The sequence below is a fragment of the Rhineura floridana genome, chromosome 5, assembly GCF_030035675.1.
Source record: "Rhineura floridana isolate rRhiFlo1 chromosome 5, rRhiFlo1.hap2, whole genome shotgun sequence".
NCBI lineage: Eukaryota > Metazoa > Chordata > Lepidosauria > Squamata > Rhineuridae > Rhineura > Rhineura floridana.
Genome location: NC_084484.1, coordinates 119,342,646 through 119,364,122, shown reverse-complemented (window position 1 = coordinate 119,364,122; position 21,477 = coordinate 119,342,646). Strand labels below are relative to the sequence as shown.

The 21,477-nt window shown below is 37.7% G+C and overlaps 1 protein-coding gene across 2 annotated transcripts in view; it reads left to right on the top strand.

The window, feature by feature from the left end:
• The window catches only part of GBE1 (1,4-alpha-glucan branching enzyme 1), a 271,704-nt gene that overhangs the window by 233,067 nt on the left and 17,160 nt on the right, over positions 1-21,477 (top strand). The window contains exons 15-16 of one of the 2 annotated variants that reach the window (XM_061627956.1): positions 14,602-14,719; positions 19,116-19,175. In XM_061627956.1, coding sequence (XP_061483940.1) covers positions 14,602-14,719; positions 19,116-19,175 — 178 coding nt within the window. The remainder of the gene's footprint in view (positions 1-14,601; positions 14,720-19,115; positions 19,176-21,477) is intronic. The other variant, XM_061627957.1, reaches the window with a different exon arrangement.

Sequence of the window (21,477 nt, the reverse complement as noted above, 5' to 3'; positions counted from 1 at the left end):
GGACTTTCACAGTCAGCTGCTTCTTGGACAGGTATGTGCAACCTTCTGGCTAGAGGTGATGGGGTTGGACATTCTTTGGACTTCAAATTTTTATGCACAGAAAATTGCCAAGTGGTGGAAAATTCTATATACACAAAAATGTAGGAACTGTATTGGAAATGTGAAGGAATTATGCTGCTCTTTCTTGTATCCTTACTTAATGACCCTGTGTTTAATTTGCATTCTGAGATGATTAACTGGCTTTTCATATTTACGGTTTGCCTTAAAATATTTTGTGCATTAGTCTTTTTCACATTACTTTCTTCTCACTACTCAGGCTTTTGGAGAGGGTTAGTAATCCAATCAGTCACTGGCAATCACTTGTTTAATGTATTGCTATGGTATAACACAGTGGAGAGGAGAGCCTGGCTGGGAGTCCAGAGTCTGTGAGTTCAAATCCCGGCTCATGTCTCCTGGGTGTAAAGAGCCAGCTAAAGATCACCCCCACAGTGAGTGGCTCAGGGGTTATTTATTTATTTATTTAATTTGTATCCCACCCTTCCTCCCAGAACTAAAACGCTTTAAAACATCATAAAAACAGATCTTAAAATACATTAAAATAAAACAGCATTAAAAACATTAGAAAAACAAATTTTAAAAAGGGTTAAAAACATTATTAAAAAACATATTAAACAATTCAGACACAGATGCAGACTGGGATAGGTCTCAACTTAAAAGGCTACGTGCCCTGTCACCTGTGCAGCCGTGGGCAAGCTGCATAGTCCCAAGGAGCTCCTGCTGGCAGGAAGGGTGGGATATAAATCAAATAATAAATAAATAAATAAGGAGCCCAGTTGCCCCCCAGCTGGCAGTTGTGGACAAGGAAGGGGCTGGCCCTAGCCAGCCGGGGAGGACTAGCCTCAGAGGGAGGCAATGGTAAAACCCCTCTGAATAACGCTTACCATGAAAACCCTATTCGTAGGGTAGCCATAAGTCGGGATCGACTTGAAGGCAGTCCTTTTTTTTTTTTCATTTCTAGAGTTGCTATGTATGTTGTTAAGCATTTTAATTGAGTTGTATCCAGTACTGTCTGTGTGCAAGCAGAACAAATTTCTGTTTGCACAACAGGTTTCCACCTTCCTTTCTTCCCCTCCCCCCACTGTCCACTCACAATTTGCTCCTTGGGGATGGGAGGCTGCAGAGGGAAGGAGAGGAAGATAAAGACTTGTTGTGCAAGCAGAAGTCCATGCAGTGTTGGATTCCCCCCATGATATTTTTATGTTCTGCTGGCCTACTTGATTCAGGTCTTCATTTTGTTTTAAGCTGCCCTGGGATCAATATGGGTTTATAAATACTGTGAAAGAAATACTATACATGTGTGCACATACACACACACATGTATATATATTACACTCTCTCTCTCTCTCTCTCTCTCTCTCTCTCTCTCTCTCTCTCTCTCTCTCTCTCAACATTTCTTACCTGCAACTTGAGAACAGCATTCTATCCAGGCCAAGAGGGACAGGGACTGCAGGAAGATTTCATCCATGCAAGAGATGTTACCCCTTGTGGTAGTTTAATGTTCAGTTGTGCTTGTTGGACTGGAGAGCTGTCCCAGCAAGCTGAATATAGTCTCATCATCTGCTGGAACATAAATTCACAAGTGTAAACTTCTAATTCCCTACTCCATTTTATTTTCCTTTTTTTAAATATAGGGATGTGTTTTCTTACCTCCAGCATACATGATAATGTCATTGAAATTGTTCATTCATGCCTGAAACATACACTGATTTAAAAAAAAAGTTTTGTAAAGGTTCAAAGAGAAAGGGTTACTTCAGTTACAAACCTTCTAGTTTTGCATACTACATGAAGCATCAAACAGTTTAATAACTAGAATGAAGGCATACTAATGCAGATTCATAGTAGGGATGGAGGAGTATGTCAACTGGATAGCAAAGTAAATAATGTTAGATATGGCAGATTAACATTAACATTCAGGTAGTTGTACTTCTTAAAGATGTAAATTTAAGCTCCCTGACATTTGCAACCTGCACCTAGAGCTTCTAATGAGCAAATAAGGTCACTTGAATGAGTCACTGGAGTGTGATTGCCCAAGGCAAAGATGTTGCTTTGTAACTGCTTGGCTCACTGGCTGCTTTGAAGTGCAGTTATATAACTATCCCTGGTTATTAGAATTCAAGCTTTATAAAAAATGAAGACAAAGAATTTAATTTAGGATCAGCTAAATGCCACGTTCCATCAAAGCGCTTCATCTCTTAAAGTTAATATCAGTGAATGAGAATAATTTTTACCTACTATAGAAATGGTGCTTTGTGGAAAAAAAGGTTTTAGAATGAAATGCAGATTTTCAGCAGTGTGAGTTTTCTCTAGTAGCAGAGTGGTGTGCTATTTACTAGTTTACATGTGTCAAGTGAGCCGATCGAATATTCTGGAAGGCATCAGAGGACAACACCTTAGAAGGTAAATCCAACTTTTCTTTAACACTAAAGTGAAATCATGTCCATATTAATATTTCAGCATTTGTTGGTGCATTAAATTGTGTAAAGAGAATTTTGAGGTACAGGCAGCATAGACTAATGGAAATAACTAGTTTTATGGAATAAGTTGGTCAGTCTTTATTCACTATGAGATTGCAGTTAGTATTGTTAGTATTGTTAAAAGTTATATTTAATGGTGAAAACAGGTCTGTTCTCTAGGCTATGTAAGAAAACTCCAGTAAATTCAAACAGATAGAAAATATATTCACAAGGCAAGCTGTTAATGGCTTTTCTGTATATTTGTTCCACCTAATAGCTGAGTCTGTTTTACTTAGCCATAATTCATAAGAGACCCCCTCATGCTTATCACAAATCAAACTTCCACTCTGAAACTTCCACTTGTTCCTGGAGCATGATCTGAAGGCACATGAAGCAGAACCTTGCTGAAGGAGATTTTGGTCTGGTCAGTATCAGGAAACTGCCTGGGAATACTGTGTAAAGCCACCTTGAGTTTCATTGGAAAATAGATGGTATATAAATGTAATAAATGAAAATTACTCTTTAGGTCTGTTGCCTTACTCAGGGTTTATCCAAACGGAGCGGGATAATCCACGGTTTCCATATTCGGTTTGTCATCTGATAGTCCTCACTTTGCCTTTTAGTTCGCTCTTTCCCAATTAAAAAAAACCGCTTGTTTGCACACGCAGCGGTAAGACCCCTACATTCTTTTCGCTTTTTCCAAGCTCCTCCTCTAAAACCTCCCCCTATCAACCAATTGGTCAGCAAAAAAATTACATATGCTCCTCTCCCCCTTTGCAAGGAAGCACAATATGGCTGTAAAGGAGTTCTCGCCTCGGAAGGAAAGGCTGCTGGTCGGTTTCACACCTGCCTTGTTTGTATTTGTGATATTATGCTTAAATGAATGTATGCTTTTCTGCCTTTATTGATATTTAAGGAGATACACACGCTGGCAATTGCACTTATTTCTCCAAAAAAGCAAGAAATGTGTCACCCCCCCTCCTTCTCCCTTTTCTTCCCACAGAGAATGAAATTGACAAAGCTTTCCGAGCAGGCTTGAAACCGACCAGAAGCCCTTTTCTAAGTTTGTATTTGCGATATTACACTTAAACGAATGTATGCTTTTCTGCCTTTATTGATATTTAAGGAGATACACATGCTGGCAATTGCACTTATTTCTCCAAAAAAGCAAGAAACGTGTCACCCCCCCTTCCCCCTTTCCTTCCCAGGCAAATGAAATTGACAAAGCTTTCCGGAGCAGGCTTGAAACCGACCAGAAACCCTTTTCTAAGTTTGTATTTGCAATATTACACTTAAACAAATGTATGCTTTTCTGATTTGAAGCAAAACCCCCAGCAAGTAGAATGAAATTGACAAGGCTTTCGGAGGCAGGCTGAAACCGAGCATCACCCCTTTCTCGCTTGCTGTGCATTGCAGATCTCACCCAGAGCGGCTGCCTAGTTTGCAGGCTGGCAAAAAATAAAATGCATCTGTGCAGTAGTTGCAGACTCCCACACACACCCCACCATTGCAATGATTGGTTCAATTTTCCCAGGCTTATTCTCACACATGCGGAAAAGTGCAGATACATGATTGGCTGGAATGAAAACAAGGGGCAAGGGGAAACGCCCAAGAACCGCCCATCAGCTGTAAAGTCCGCGGTATTGCATCCTAACTCCTGAAGGCACAGCGGATGATTCCCAATTTTAAACAACAAATCGCATTTTTGTTGATATTGCAAGAAGCGGATTTAACCCGCGAAAATGCGTAACAGCGTGAGACGTCATTTGGATGACCGAAAAATAATGAACACACATAGCGGGCGTGTCACACATTTTGCAGTCGTCTGGATGAGCCCTCAGATGCAGTCTGAATGAAAAATGTTCTTGCCTCAGCCACATAAGATAAGGTTCTGGGAAAGAAAAGAAAAGTCCTTTTTCAGATGGCAGGAACAGGTTAGGGCAAGGGTCCCTAACTTTTCTGGGCCCACAGGCACATTTGCAAACCGAAGAAACTGTCAGGACCACACATGCATGCAAAGCTACCACTGAGGTATGCATGTGCATTTGTTCCCATCCTCCACCCAATTAGGCTTGAGAAAATGTGTGGAGGCTTGTTTTCCTTTTTCAAGCCACATTTTTTGAGGAGAACTGCAAGCTACAGTTGGGAAGGTAAGAGTTAAACCTCCCTCCTCAACTGCAAACTCCAGGAAGAAAATGTAGCCCCCCACAACAATTATCCTTGAGGGGAAAGCCTCCTATTGGAACTAGCAGAAGGCTTTCCCCCCAAGCCTTTTGACAGTGGAGAAAGGATTGCTTCAGGGGGAGTGGGAGAGGAATCACTGCTGGCTCAACTCTTACCTCCCTCCAGTTATGACCTCCAGATTAGTCCCCCTTGCAATAGAGGCTTCTTTCAAGTCTACTGGGGGCAGGAAGGGATCATCTTTTCCTCCCCAGCTGAAGCCTCCCTTTTCCAGACCTACCTGGAGATGCCTACAATTCATCCTGGGACCTTTTACATGCAGAACATGTGCTCTGCTACTGTGCTCCATCCATTCCCCAGAGCTAAGGCCTTCCCCATGGCTATTAAAGTCACTGCAGCTTGCTGTTCAAATATTTCGCTAGAGGACTGTTTTATCTGTGATGAACAAGAAGTTTCTTTACAAGATTTGTGATGAATGTCTGTAGATATGAAATCAGAAAGTAAGGAAGCTAATAGCTCCTCTATTAATACTTTCATCAATGCTGGCATGCAGCATTTTTCAGCAGCTGAGCATAAGTTCTCATCTGCCTTTACCTAAACAAGAAGTCTTAATTATGCCATATCATAAACTTCATAAATGACAGTGATAAGTTTTGCTGTGAGTAATGTCGATTATGCAATACTGATTTTGTGCTTTTTATATTATCTGAGTTTACCTAATGATGCTTTCTGTGTCATTAAGCTGGCATAAGATAAAAAATAAAATGAATGCTTTGCTTTAAAAAAATTGTTTAAAAACAGCAAAGTAATTAAATAAGTAATATGGTAGATAATGACAGGATTCTTTTAAGCTCACTCCTTGCAAGGGTTCGTGGGGGGTGGATATAACAAACAGTAAGGATAATGCATTTTGATTTGATTTCCATTAGTACCTCTTGCCGTACTTGAGGTCCAATAAGAGATTAAAATAATTGTGTTATACAAGTATTGGAAATATTACTTATCTCTCATTTCAAGTATGAATGAGGGAAATATCCATAAAGGAAACCTGACGACTGGGTCTGAGGTAAAATTGGAATGAAACTGAATGAATTAGTCTGGGAATTCATTGGATATTGGAATTAAAAAGTTACTGGAATAAATGTGTATGCTAGGTTATGTAACATGTTTACTAAGCTGGCATAACTTCCACTGCCTAGGAACGTACACCAGTGTGGTAGATATGTTTCATCTAAGGTTGGAATATGCGGCTGCCAGCCCTCAGGCTGAAGCTGTACACATGCATCCCTGTTGCCATCCATCTCCTGTGCATACTACTAGAAGGCAATTAAATGATAAATAATAAAATGTTACAATTTTAAATCTCTTTGTTTCAGTTTATTTGTTGTGATATTTTGTATTTCTGTACTTTTAATCTTTTGTACACCGCCCAGAGAGCTATTCGCTATGGGCGGTTTAAAAATGAAATTAAATAAATAAATAAATAAATAAATTGAGGGGAGGACAGGCAGAGACCTGGGTATATGTTAATTCTTGCCAAGATTTCTTGCCTTTCTGATATTATACCCTCAATAGTTCCATGTGGTATTCCATTATGTACCTTCCCATTACTTGAAGCATTTCCATATCACATGGCACTGACATGGAAACAGTGCTATGTAGACTTCCGGGAAGGATGACTTCGCTTGTGCCTGCTTTTGAGACAGGCTCCCGCCTCAGAAGAAGCTTATTCAGATATAAATCAGTCAGAACATTTTTTTTTTGACTGATGAAATTTCTCCCGGGCAGGGAGAAACGTAGAGATCAACCTCAAAAGCCTGTTTTTGTTGGGAGGACTGGATTTCATTAATTTATGAGAAAAGGTCCAGCCAGCAATGCCGAACGGACTTCCAAACAAGCTCTATCTGATTAATGCGAAACGTTTATCTTTTCTTCAAAGAGAAAACGGACTAACAGGCAAGCACCCTTCTTTCTATTCTTTTTTTTACTTGGTTTAAATTGTTGCAGCAAAAAGAGATTTGTCAAATGAATCAGCTTTAAAGAACTTCTGGGTGAGCTATAACTCTTCTCTGTTATTCACGAAATTAACAGCTGATCTCTGTTTCTATTGCAAAAAGCTGTCCTGGAAGTGCATTCTAAAGATATAAACAGAAGAGGGATTTCTATTCCGAGGAGAAAAAAATAAAAAATATGAACTTTGGAACATTATACTGTCTGGGACTATTCTCTTTTATTTTGACGAATCTGCTTCTTCACGACGCCACTAACTGTTTTGATGCTGGGAACTAAATTTGTTTTGTATTCTTGAACATAGAGAGATAAGGCAGGCTGCTCTGTTTATACTGTGATGTCATCAAGCCTGGAATATTAACCCAATTGTTGCTGAAATAAGAAGTGGTTCTTCTTTATTTTTGTTTTGTTTTGTTTTCGTGGTTTTAAAAATGGCAATCAAGAAAGTGGCTGAGAATCTGGAAGTAATTATGTTTCAGAAAATAATGGATGAGATTGAGATAATGAAACAAACCCTGCGACAGGGTAGTAAGGAGCTGAAAATTGAACTGAGCAAAATGACGCAGGAGCTTAAAGAAATAGGGGATCCTGTGAGAGAGGAGAATGAGATCAGAGATGAGAAAAGAAAAAATAAAGGGAAGATACAAGCCCTGGAGATTGGAACAAATGTGGAATTGGAAAAAGATCTGGAGTTTATGGATATTAGAAATAAAATCTACTGTTTGGAATTTAACGTTATCTCTGAAGAAATTAATGAAGATATTAGAGATAAAGTTATCAATGGCTTGGATAATTTTCTGGACTGGAATGACGTGATGGAGCTTGATATAGAGAAAATCTATGGAATTAACTGCAGCCATGTGACAATGGAAAAACTCTCAAGAGATGAGCCAGTGCATTTTGTAAAAAAGAAGAACAGAGATATGACTTTACAACAATATTTCAGCAACTTATTCAGAATCGATGGCAAGAAAATATTTGGGATAGAGGAAATTCCCATCAGACTCTTATTATATGACTATGGCTATGACAGCAAGATTATTATGGAATACTGATAATGGAAGATTGGACACTGAAATTACTGGACTTAACAGGACTATTGAAGATGGAAGATGGAATTAATATGGATAATGGAATAATGGCTATTGAAATTATTGGACCTAACAGATTTTGATGAGATGGATTAATCGATATGTTTATTTGGACTATGGTTATGACAATAATATTATTATTATTATTAATGAGATGGATTAATCGACATGTTTATTTGGAGAAAAATTGATAGATATATTTCTTAAAGAATTGAAACCTCTCTGACTTTTTGTGGAAAGAATAAAGTAATGTTTATGAGATTTGATGATTAATTAAGATAACTACTGGAGGAAAGTGATTTTATAATATAATTTAAGAGACAGGATTGTTATATATTGTAGACCTATAACTGATCTGCGACAAATGGGAAGTCAACATTTTATTTTTTTGTTTAATCATTTTTGTTTTGTTTTGTTTTTTGTCTTTGAATGTTTTATGATTTTGTTTTGTTTGTTTTATGAAAATTTGAATAAAAATTATTGTAAAAAAAAAAAAGAAACAGTGCTATGTAAAAGCTTTTCCAGTGACTTTTGGTAAGAGATATGAACATTGGGACAATTTTACTCCCAGAGTCTTTTAGATATTTTCAGATGCCAACAGAGTTGAATCTGCAGTGGACATATTTTAGAACAAATTTTGGTCTCTTTGAATTATGAAAATTACTTTCTTTCCCTTTCCAAAATCTTCCATTTGTAAAAAAACAAAACAAGTTTATGAGTAATTTTGTTACAGTATATTAAGAGATGTAGAGTGGATCAGGAGGAAAATATTATTAGATATAAAACAAATACAACATTGTTAGAATTATTTTCATGGCCTTGGTTGGGGAGATGTAATCATATATGTTCTTAAAATTAACAAAGCTATAAATATTTTCATTTGCTGGTAAATAAATTTAAAGCAACCATTAAAGATGTCAGAGCTTTCAGCAACAATGATGAATTATAAAATGAAACTTATACTGTAGAAATGCCAGTGGGAAACATTACTCTCACATTTATAAACTACAGTGACACAGTACAAGCATTTGCTGGTGCTGGGTTTTAAAAGGCACCAGAGAGGCTATCTGAAGTTATTTATTGGTCTTGTGTGGTCTATGACAATAAAACAAGGGGCCATTTAGGCATATTTATAAATAGAGTGTGCTAGTATTTTACCTTTTCAAGCTTTTGGAGCTTACATTATATGAAAGGCAATAGAATTAGCTGTTAAAAACTTATGAAAGATTAACAGCCTAATACCAGGTATGACCCTAATTAATATTAAATGTTTTAGAATTATTTATAGTCTTGTACTGGTCCAATGTCTCCAGAGACTCTGATGCACACACTAAGGAGCTGGGGTTTCCCTATTCACTTCAATACTGGGGAATGCTCTTCAAGCTTAATCAAAATGAACTCCCTGAGGAAACCTCAGTTCATATGGAGTTCTGTAGTATATTGGAGTCTTGGACAGCTTGGATGACTGTACATTCTGTTGCCTCTTTGAAAGAGACAGACTGCTGTGTCATTTAGGAAATCAACTGGCTTATGATAGAAGCATTCATAGGCAAGAGCCTATTTCATCACAAGATGAAACTGGTGCAAGCTTGTGTTTTATATATATACATATATTGGTTGAGGTACGGTGGAAGAAAAAACAAGTTAACAAGGTGAAAACTAAAGATAACAGGAATGCAAAAAACATATCTCGATTCCTTGGCTGTGAAAGATGAATACATTATCTAAATATCTCTGTTTGCTAGAGCTTCAAAGCATGAATAATAACAATTGCTGCAAAACAAAGATGGGAGACATAGGGGTTTTTGTAGCGTGAGCCAACAAGAATGCTTATTCAGACCATAAAAACTGATGTCAAACAGCAAAATGTTCAACTCTGATAGCTGTTAAATATGTTGTTGCCATGTCAGAGGCATAACTGTGATGGTGCAGTTTTGTTTGCCATTGTTAAAAAAGTACAAAAGGAGTTGAAAATCCGATAATTATGCATGTGTGGCTTTTTCACTCCTGTGTTCTAGCAGAAAACATGTTAGTATTCATGACTATGTCAGTTTAGGTCTTGATGCCATGGAGGTGTGGAAGGTTAAGTATACCTGTGTGATGATGGGAGTTTATTTGAACAAAATGGAAATACAGAATGAGTATTTCATATAGCACTTACTCCTAAACAGCTGTGCCAAGGGAAACAGCCAGCTGTGACCTTCAAGAATCAACACCAAGTACAAGGATGGGAACTCCCATTCAAAGTTTTAATTGGGAATTAGTCTCTAGCTGTTGAAACTATCAAGCTGTTACTTCAAGTGCAAAAACTATGTAGGCTGTGGACCTTCTAGGGCATTTTCCTCCCCATTGTTGCAATTGTGTGGAGGTGGAGAGCAGAGCATAGTGGCCCCACTATTGTGGAAGGGGAGACTAGATACCTGCCTGCTGGCCTCTGCCATCCACATATTTGGGGAGTCTGTAAAGGGGAACCTGCTGCACATATTTCAACATGATGTGGAACACTGCATGATCACGATTCCAATTCATGGAGAGAGACTATACTCATACAGCATGTTTCCCTCTATAGACCTTTCATTCAATGAGACATTTTCTGTGGGACTGCAGCACTTGTACCATCTTGATGGAAATTTTTCACACAGACATATCTTTTAACAGTTACTAAATAGAGGTTACCTAGCACCGTCATTAAAGGACTGGATTTATATTATGCGGTGAACAGCGTCAAAGATCAAGTTAGCAGAATTTGTTCATTTAAGTGAAGGTAGACAAAAAGAAACAAATATCTGAGCAACTATGGATTCCTTTTATATATTGTATGATGAAACAAAACTATAATATAGATATTAATTACAGGACATTTGCCTTACTAGTATGAACTAATTGCTGATATCAGAGAATCATCTTGCATATATTCATATTTATTAAAACTGAAATGAAATTAAAGATTATTATTTTCTTTAATTAATTAAACCTACCTTCCTTGCAAGTTTGTTCAGGGTGGCAAGCAAAACAGAGAAACATTGCAAAAATGTTTAAAAAAATCTAAAAACAATCAAATATTCTAAAAATTTTTTAAATGTTCAAGGTTGTCATAGGTAGGTCACACCTATTCATCATCATCATTATTATTCAATGTTTATATACTGCATGCTTGTGATGTTTTATGTTTTATGTATGGTTTGCATATTGGTAATAAAAAATTAGGAAGGAAAGAACAAAATTCCTTCCCCCTCTCCATGCATCAGTTAGGCTTGTTGGGCAGGGTAAGGGGGGACGACTCCCATTGGCACAGGGCTAAAGACAAAAACCTATGGCCTGAGTTGAAAGCTACCTCAGGCTAGTGATTTTCCCACCCTTGATTTAAATTAATCCACTCTAGTAAGTGTTCAAAATAAGACAGAGATGCTATCAATAGAAATATACAGCTGAAACTTCACAATTTGATTCTTCACAACTTGGAATCTCCTTAACTTAAAACCTCTTCCTTATTTTGAACAAACTGCTTGATAATAGACAATTTTACTACAGAAAATCAGTAACATAAATAAGAATTAATTTGTTATTATTATTTTTTACAAAAACCTAAATATTTATCATATGAGGTATAGGATCACTCAAATTGGATCACTCAGCCTAATTGACATTACTGCGAAAATATATGGGAGATTTCTGTTAAACAAACTGGTAGAATGGGAAATAAAGCATTCAATTATATATCAAGAACAAGCGGGTTTTAGAAAAGGAAGAAGTACGATGGAACAAATATATATTCTACACCATCTTATAAATAATGCTGTAAAGAGAGTAATTCCATCGCTATATATGGCATTTATTGATTTTGCAGCGGCTTTTGATTCGGTAGACAGGGAGTTGCTATGGGACAAACTAGAAAAATCAAATATTGACAGGCGTTTGTTTTGGCTTATCAAATCTTTATATCACGCTAACATGGTAAGGGTACGATTAGGGAGAAATGGCGCCCTGTCAGCAAATATTTTCACAGGGAAAGGAGTGAAACAAGGGTGCTTATTGGCTCCTTTTCTTTTTAATTATTTTATTAATGATATAGTTCCGGCCCTTTCCTCTTTAAATTTTTTCCCTCCTTCTGTAAAGGGAAAAAAAATATCAGTTTTATTGTATGCGGACGATTTAGTACTTTTTGCCCTAAATAAAATAGGACTAAAAAGAATGTTAGCCAGGTTAGAAGATTTTTGTGGTAGTCAACATCTCCAGATAAACCATGCAAAATCAAAAATCATGATTTGCGGAAAATACAGGAAGACCAAAAGTGTCTGGACACCAGATGGAATCCGTTTGGAACAAGTCCAGTCCTTTAAATATCTTGGGATAACTTTTTCATCAACTCTCACCTGGAAACCACAACTAGAAGAAATAAAACTAGCCAGTGCTAGAATATTAGGTCAACTAAAAAAATTCTTTTATACCAGAGGAGGACAGCAAATTGCGCCAATGATAAAAGTATATAAGGCTAAAGCATTGACAAAATTACTTTATGGAGCAGAAATATGGGGCCATTTGCTAAAGCCTTCTATAGAATCCATTCAAAATGTATTCCTGAAACAAATTATGGGTCTCCCAAAAGGTACACCCTCAGCACATGTAAGGATGGAAATGGGAATCCATTCCTTGAGGGCTAAAATCGACTTAGCAATTTTGTGATTTTAGAGGAAAATATTACTTTTGGGGGACCACTCAATTGTCAAAGACTGTTGGCATGCACAATTACAAAAGGGGGGTTGGGCAAAAACAACAAAAACAATAATTGATTATTATAAGCTCTCCTCGTGTGATCTTAAAATTTTTACGCCGACGGAACTTCGCAATTGGGTTTTTAACTTTGATGAGACTCAAGACAGGTTATATATTGTGTCATCCCCGTATTCGAGATGGTTTCCCCTTTTTAAACCTAATTTTCAGACAGCTGCATATTTTACTACCTTTAAAAACCCTTTGAAGTGTAAAGCCTTTACGGAAATTAGGTTTCAATCAATGCCTACATCTGTCCTAGAGGGCAGATATAAGGGGATCCCGAGGGGGCAACATTTTTGTATTTGTGGCTGTAAGGAGGTTGAAGATCTTGTCCATTATATATTAAATTCTCCATTTTATATAAATCCAAGAAGGAAATTTTTAGAGATTTTTATAAAGCCTAGACAGCGCCTTTTACCAGATATTTTAATCACAGATTTGCTGGCAGACAACCACAAAGAGATTACAATAGCGGTTACAAATTTTGCTCTTGCCGCAAAACATATTAGAGCCCAGTATGTTAAAACTACAAAACAAACACTTGATTCCTGAAATTAAATTCTTTGACACCTGATATGTTATTGTAATGGTTGTGATATTTTGTATGCTATGCAATGGCCTATGGCTACAGTGCAATAAACGTTTGTTGTTTGTTTGTTTGAGTAAACATTCTTTTTCTTTCTTTCACACACACACACACACACACACACACACACACAAAGATTATTATTGGAAATGAAGAGATTTGAAGCAAGCCAAAGTTTTCCAAGGAAACATTTGGAATTATGCAATACTATAGCAATAAATATGTTTTATCATCAACCAAACTTTTAGTTTTAGCATTTTATACAATATTTCAGACATTTTTCTGACAGTTGGGTGCATAAATAAAAGCAATTGTAACTTTTTGCTAAAGCCCAATTCAGCTGAGACAGTTGTGTCAAAAGATATAAATGATAGCAATTCTGTTAGCATCACAATCCTCAGACTTGATCAAAAGGCTGAACAAACGCTAAAGCCTTAGAGCACTTTGAATCATCAAAAGAACAAGCATGGCTTCATTCTGCTCCTAACGTATTAGTGGAGGCTCCATCAAAAAGTCTTTTCCCCAGCTCAGAATTAAGCTCTGTAACATTGTCCCAAACATGTTACTTTTCATTCCTTTTTTTGTTTGTTTGTTATCTCAGTAAAACTTTTTGAAAGGAAGGCCAGTTCCTCAGTTTTAAATTGTCATTACTTCATTGGCCTAGATCATACCACATGGTAAGCTAAACTGTGGTTTACTAGGCCCAAGGTCCTCTTTGGAGTCTGCCCATTGGCATGGTCAGATAAGCCTTAGTTTGACTTATCATGCCATACAAATCAGGCCATTGACTTTTAAGTTAAATATCTTCCCTAATAACACTCAAATACACACTTCCAATACAAACCTAGGAGTGTCCCATTGAACCCAATGGAGCTTACTTCTGAGGAGATGTATTGAATTGCAGCCTAAGTCATACTGAAAGTGGACAAGTCCATTGATTCCCTTGGGTCTCCTCTTATATTGGATTTCACCCAAAGTGAATAACTAATAATGTTAGGGCTGTATCACAGAAGATGATAAATTTAAACCTTTCTGTGAATCCATGTGAGAAACAATCATGTTTTTCCATTTCATTGATATATAATTTTATTTATATATAATCTTACAAACACTGAATGTTGTAATGTTATTTTATACAAAATTCAGATGAGTTCTTACTCAACTTATGCAAAAATAAAACCGATATGTTGTATCTTAAGTATTAAATGTACGGAATACTTGTAGTTGAGCATTTGACCTTACTGTTAACAGTATCGTCTTACATATAGATTGGAAAGTAGCTTGCTGTTTTCTTTCAGAGTAACGTTCAAGAGTAGTGTGACACAAACAGTTGGGATCTCCAGGTTACATGAAAAGTTCATTTCTGTAGTTTTAGATGCTTCAGTTCAATTTATTATTAAATGTTTTCAAGTTATACAGAATGTACATTCCTTAACAGTTACCTTAAGTATAAAATTGCACTGGATTCTGATGCTCCACAGTATGGAGGACATAGCAGATTGGACCAAAATACAGAATTCTTCTCTCAAGAGTATTCACATAACTATCGATCTAATTCTCTTTTGGTAAGTACATTTTTTCTACTTCCACAAGTTATATCTGCAGTGATAGTTAACATTTTTAAAAACTCTAATAAACATTTGTATTATGTTTGCATGAAAATCCAAGATTAAACTAAAGGTCATCAGTGAATGTGGTGTGACTTAGACCAAGTAATAGTTGGACAATAATGCTCCTGAATATCCTTTGACATTTTAAATCAAATATAACTGAACTGGATACAACAATTATGTGAAATAACTGACCATGAAACCATTTTAGGGTGCATTTTTGTTGTCATACTGTTTAATTCTGAATCATTTTCATGTCTCAATAACTTGCATGCTTTTCTAGTTTCTTTTGCATATACATTTTGAGGGGTTTTTTTGTTTTTTTTTAAGCCTGGCTGCATGAGCTAGCATGGGTATCCTAATTTTTACATTAGTGGCTTGAATCCCCTTCAAAAGAGGTAACAAATAGCTAGTTGGACAATCCTGTGAGGTTCTATAGAGGCATATATATATTTTTCGTTAGGACTCAGATATACTTTTTCACTTTAAGCTGTAGTAAGCAATGCCTAAACCATACCTATTTTATTTTCATGATAACATAATTTAAAAATGCAACGACAGAATGTAGGAAGAATTGTTTTACAGATCCTTGGATTCACTGGATTTTATCCAATGTTAGTCCTATTTAGAGTAGAGTAATTGAAATTAATGACTAAGGGTGTAATCATCCTGGTAGATACACCAAGCTGAGGGTCCTAAGGATGCAGCATAGGTGCAATGGAGGAGGAAGGGTGTTGGGGCTGCCAGGTTCCACTGGCAGAAGTCCCCCCTCCCGTGTACAGCCGGGGGACTCTACCACCACCTGGATGCAGCTGGGGCTCATCTGGTTCAGCCAAGACTGGCACAAGTTGAGCCAGTGGAAGACCCAAAAAAGAGGTATCCTCAGGTTGTGTTGGGACAGAACCAAGGGAAGTGGGACTTACACCACATCCTGAGCCTGTTTGGCTCAGTCCTGCGGCCCTCCATCCCAGCAGCTGATATGCCGGGAAAAGGGGTGGCGTAAGGAAACATGCATTTCACTTCCTGTCACCGCACCCTGTTGGTGCAGCCAGTGTCCTCTCCTCCCAGTGACTCCTGAACAGAGGTTGGATGTAGCAACCCCTTCCACTGGCTCTACCTGCCAGCTTTCAATATGTTGGATTGTGCCCCTATCTAGGTATAATAAACTCCATAGGTTTACTCTGAGTAAAACTTAATTGGCTACAACCCATTGTTTTATGCTATATTTATAATTGTATCCCATTACCCTGATACATTTTATTTCAGACAAATACCAGCTTACTATATTGGCTATACTTTAAGACTGTGATCCAAAGGGATATGTGAATAGTCTTTGCACACACTTGCATTTTTATAGATCATCCTTTTCAGGTATTCCACCAGTACACTAAAACTCATCTTTATATTTATTTGTGCTTCTACATTATATATCTGTTCTTTACTATTTTTCAGTTTCTTACTTCAACAAATGGTTGCATCACTAAAAATATACAAACCATTTCACACATATTCGTTCGATTTGGGATGAGTGCATCCATGCCAGGCTGACATGGTGTATGGTGAAATGATTGTTCCCAGCTCATGGTTCAACCGCTGTGTACTAGGGACATGCACTGATTACAAGATTTTCTTTGGACCCTGTTTTGGTGTTTCAGAGACTGCCCATTTTGTGGAGAAATCAAGACTTCACTCCTCCCCCATTCAAAAAAAGGCTGTTTTTCTTTCTTTCTGACAATTGAATAAAATTTGCAGGAATAGCCTCTCCTAAACTAAGCCTGATAAATTCCAGACAATGCAGCCATTTTTGTGGGCATATTAAAACTTTGTGTGTAGTAGTAGTAGTAATAGTAGTAGTAGTAGCAGCAGCAGCAGTAGTAAATGATTTAAATTTCTATCCTGCCCTTCCTCCCGGAAAGTGCCTATTTAAGAAAATGCTGAATTGAATGAAATTTATATGGATAGTAGCCCTGTCTGAGGGGATGGATCCTGTCACATTGCAGAAAGATCACTGCAATGGTGTTCCTAAAATGGCAGCCTTCAGAGTGGTTAAAATGGGATTAAACTAATTCCCCCATTGTTTTATTATGGAAATAGCATGCATCATAGAGGTGCCCCCCTGCCGAATTTCAGAAGGGTAGACACAGGGAATGTGTGTTAAGCATCTTTAAAATGTATGAGATGGGGAGAGAGAGAAAGGGTTTACCTGTCTCCCTATGATTTTGTAAGCAGTGGTTTTAGTATAAATTGAGATGTGTCATAGCAGTGCCCCTAGGAAATTTCAGAAAGATAAGTGCAGTAAACTAGAGAGTTAAGATGAATGGGATAGGGGAACAGCTTCAAACTTACATTCTGCTCATTTGGCACCAAAAGTCACAGGAACTGCAAAGGTGATTTGACATAAGTGGATGTGCGGGCATGTGACAGAGCCAGTAGAATTTGCATTTTCCCAGCAAGCAGCACTAGCAAAGATCACAAAACAGACAAGAACAAGATGATAAATTACTTCCACATCCCTTCTCCAAATTCCTGGTAAAATAATTTCCTCTGATTGCGAACCTAGACCTGTCAGTCATGAGCTCTCGCTTCCTGCCTTATGTTTCCTTGTATGAGAAGCTTTTGGGAAAGGATTTTACTTTTGGCAGACTCACTGCACTGATTGCGAACCCAGACCTGTCAGTCACGAGCTCTCCCTTCCTACTCTGATGTTTTCCTTATATGAGAAGCTTAGGGGAAAAGGTTTTACTTTTGGCAGATGCACTGCACTGTTTTTTCAATGTCCAAATCTCCAGAACATCCCAAATCACTTTGAAGGTCCCTGCTTTGGTTTAGGGCATTTTGGAGAGATCCTCTTTCAAGTCTTTCCAAAATTGCCCAAGTCACCTTGGGATTTGGGATTTTCTGAATCCAATCTATGGCCCTACTGACTGTAGATTAAGGATGGCAAAGACACATATATGGTTGAAATGAACACAATGAACACAAACCATATTATCAATCCCCTTCAGTCAAAATGCATTCAGTTCCTATCCTCAACATGTCAGACTGGCCATGTGAACTGGTCTGTATAAATGTTAGTGCATAAAATACAGCACAGTAGAAACCAAACCACAGGGTGTATAGACTTACAGTCGTGTTCCATTTAAGGTAAAATTAGTCACTCTGTGGGTTGCTAGTCTACACAAAGCTATACATGAACAGAGGCTAGTACATTCAGTTTAGCGCGAAGGAAAATTCACATATACAGTACATCCCTACAGAAATGAAAGGTGCAACTCATGCTTGTGCTTTCTGTATATTGGGGGACTCCCTTCAGTTTGATTCAGAAATGAACAACCAATTATGAGTAGTTTTAGAGAATTTGTTTTTAAAAATGCCAACATTTTCCCCCAAAGAGTTCTGAATTAACTTATGTTAGTTCACTATACTAGATTAGTACAAAAATCACGTCTACATTTTGTTGTTCAATTCCTGAGCAATAATAGCTCGAGCAGAGTTAAACAAACACTGAACATGTGCATAATCTTGCTTTGCTTTACAAACTGTATAAGAACTTTTGAGAGAAATAATATTTGATTTATATTGCATCTAAGCATTACAAAATGTGCACATTCATATTCTGAACCTTTGTGGCATCAATAATTTGAGTCCCCCTCCCCCATTCCATATGTTGAATGAAGGGGCAGTTTTGCCAATATCAAGTTGTTTATCCTGCAACTATCATGCAATGTAAGCATTGTGTTAATAAACTCCCTAAATTGTTTCTAACCTAACCTTTCCTTCTCTTTAATGAAATCGGAAGTTTTGGTTTTCCAAGCTTTGTACTGCTTTGAACTATAATAGCATTGTGAATGGTTCTTTTACCAGTTCTGGAAGGAATGCTTAATGTTTAATATATCTCAACATTTTGCATTCAATGGGAAGGTAAATATCTACTTCTTACACACTGTAGAAACCAAAGCAACAAAATAATGTGTTTAGTTCAAGAAGCAAATAAAATCCTGAAGAGCAGGATAATAATTCTGAATACCATTATCCCATATTTCATTCCGCTACCCTAACAGTGAACATTAACATGCAGCTAATAGTTTAAGACAATAATGGTGTGTCTTATTAACTATAACTTATTATCAACTTTGCATGAATATTGGAGATGCAAAGCAGAAAATAAACATGTCCAGAGTTAAAAAAGGATTTTGGCAAGTGCATGTGAAATAATGCGGAGGGGGGAGCAAAGTAATGAAGCAACTAATATAGTTTTGAAATAGCTGCAAGCTGTGGCATGGTGACTCCACCACTATGTTACTAAGGAAGCCCAAGAGCTGAGGTCACACTTCTTGTTTATATCCTTCAGCAACCCAATTCAATGAGTGAAAGTGATGGTCAGCCCCAAGGACCCCAGCACTATCTGAAGGTAAAGTTGCAGACAAAAGTGTGTCAGCCAAAAAACCAGGGCCTGTAGCCAATTTCATTGTAATCTCCACCCCCACTTATTAGCACCATAGAGCATTGGTAGAACATCTGATTTCCATAGAGCAGCCCCCAGGTCCAATCCCTGGCAGGGCTAAGAAAAGGTCTATCTCTTGAAATCCTGGAGAGCTGTTTCCAGTCAGAGTAGACAGTATTGAGCTAGATGGACCAATGGTCTGACTCCTTTGTTCCTAAGTTCCCATCACATCTAACTATGAATTATACAGTTATTTCTGCAAGTTATGACTGGGTTGGGCTGCTAAAAATGGCAGTTTTGTTCTGTGTCTATGAGCTGAAGGATCCCTGATCAGCTGACACATATCTCCAAATTCTCTTCATTTCCCTCTTTCAGCTGCATCACAGCTCATGCTATTCAGGACAATCCCATCCCATAGAAGTGGGTTGAGGACTCTCGATGTGCAAACAGAGCTCTGCACACCATTCTGTGGAAGCTGCCCATTAATCTTTATCTCTAAAGTGTAGCAGATGGAGCAACTCAGCAGCAACTAAAAAAGGGGGAAAGGATCACATCGCTCTTTATAGAGTACAAGAAACATTTTTGAGATTGCTCAAAGCTGGCAAAATGTATGGTCCTGAAACTAGTATTATCATAATAAGCCATAACCATGTATTTGCTCAAGTGCTGGGCATTACTGCAGTTACTTTGGAGATGTATTTTTCGCCCACCTGCAGACATTGCATCCTGGTCCTCAGACAACCATGCTTTGTCCATGGTTGTCTGAAATGAAAGTGTAGGATGTATGCTCCTGTTCGCATGTAGGGACGTCACGTGATTGGGAAACCCGGTTATGCAGGTGTCCCAATCGTGCAGAGCATCTACAGATGAGCTCATGTGCTGGGATTTCACTTCAGACAACTGTGGGCAACATAAAATTGTTTGTGAAAGGAAATGTGATGCCGGAGGCAGGACTGAAAGCACAGTCCTCCTCTAAGTAAGCAATGCCTATGCATGCGTAATGCATGAATAGGGGCTAGAATATTTCATTCTCATGGAATCATAACACTGAATAGAACAGGTGAAATTGCTTGTTTCTGGTTCCTGCCCAAAAGCAGGGCTGCACCTCCTGGAACAACCTGCAAAACCTAGACTACAGTATGTGCTACCAGAAGAAAGAAAAATGCATAGGAGAAACATACTAGTAGAAGAATCAGCTCCTGTTTTGAGGCATGCAGGTTATCCAAAATATGTATTATTTTGGAAGCCCCAAGCTCCCATCATCTCTAACTAGTATAACCAGCAATGGTGGAGATTCCTTTGCAAATCCTAAATATTTATTTATATTTATTTGTTATTACATATATATCCCATCTTTCATCCAAGCAGCTCAAGGTGAAATTCAAACGTAGTTCTCCCCCTCCTGAGTTTATCCTTACAACAACCCTGTAAGGTAGGCTAGGCTATAAGACAGTGACTGGCCCAAGGTCACTCAGTGAGATTCATGGCCAAGTGGGAATTTGAATCTTGTTCTCCCTAGTCCAATCTGACACTCTGACCCCTACATCACACTGGCAGATATGGCAATGTCTCATCATGATAAAACAAAAAACAGAGCATGTTCTGGAAGCAGATGATGCAGCCAATGTATTAATTAAATTAAAACTCAGCCATAAACGAAATTAAATAATTCCTGTGTTAAGCATGCTCTGTCTGTAGCTGGGGGCAGTTCCTGCTGTCCTGGGAGATGAAAGAACAGTACAGAATCAAGCTTAAGTAATTCTGTTAGAAGTAACTTTATAACAGCTATGCACTTTAGCTAGGGCTGCCTATGAAAGGCCTTCTATGCCAAGGCACATCTGCTTGAAGCATTTATGCATTTCTATCAGGCAGAACAAAAGCAACATCAGCAACCCCACATAAAACTTTAAGTACAAATTCACAAGTGAGTGTCTGTGATCCAAGTAGAGTATATGGTGGGATAAAGCTACTTCAATCTGTCCAAGAGAGAAGAAAAGGGGAAAGTGAGAGGAGAGTTTATTGTGAAATATCATGTGAGAAAGAGAGTGATAAATTGAAGTTGTAAGGTCCATTACACTGAGAAGTTGCTTACTCAGTTATGATAATGGCATATGGGCAGACATGCATTCTGTTATACAGGAACAGGTTTTAAAGCTATTAACAGTTTTAACATCCAACAAGGCTAGCTGGAATTCAGATACATGTTAATTATCCAAATACCTCATTTCTCCACTCATCACTAATCCAAATAATATTTTCCTTGCTATTT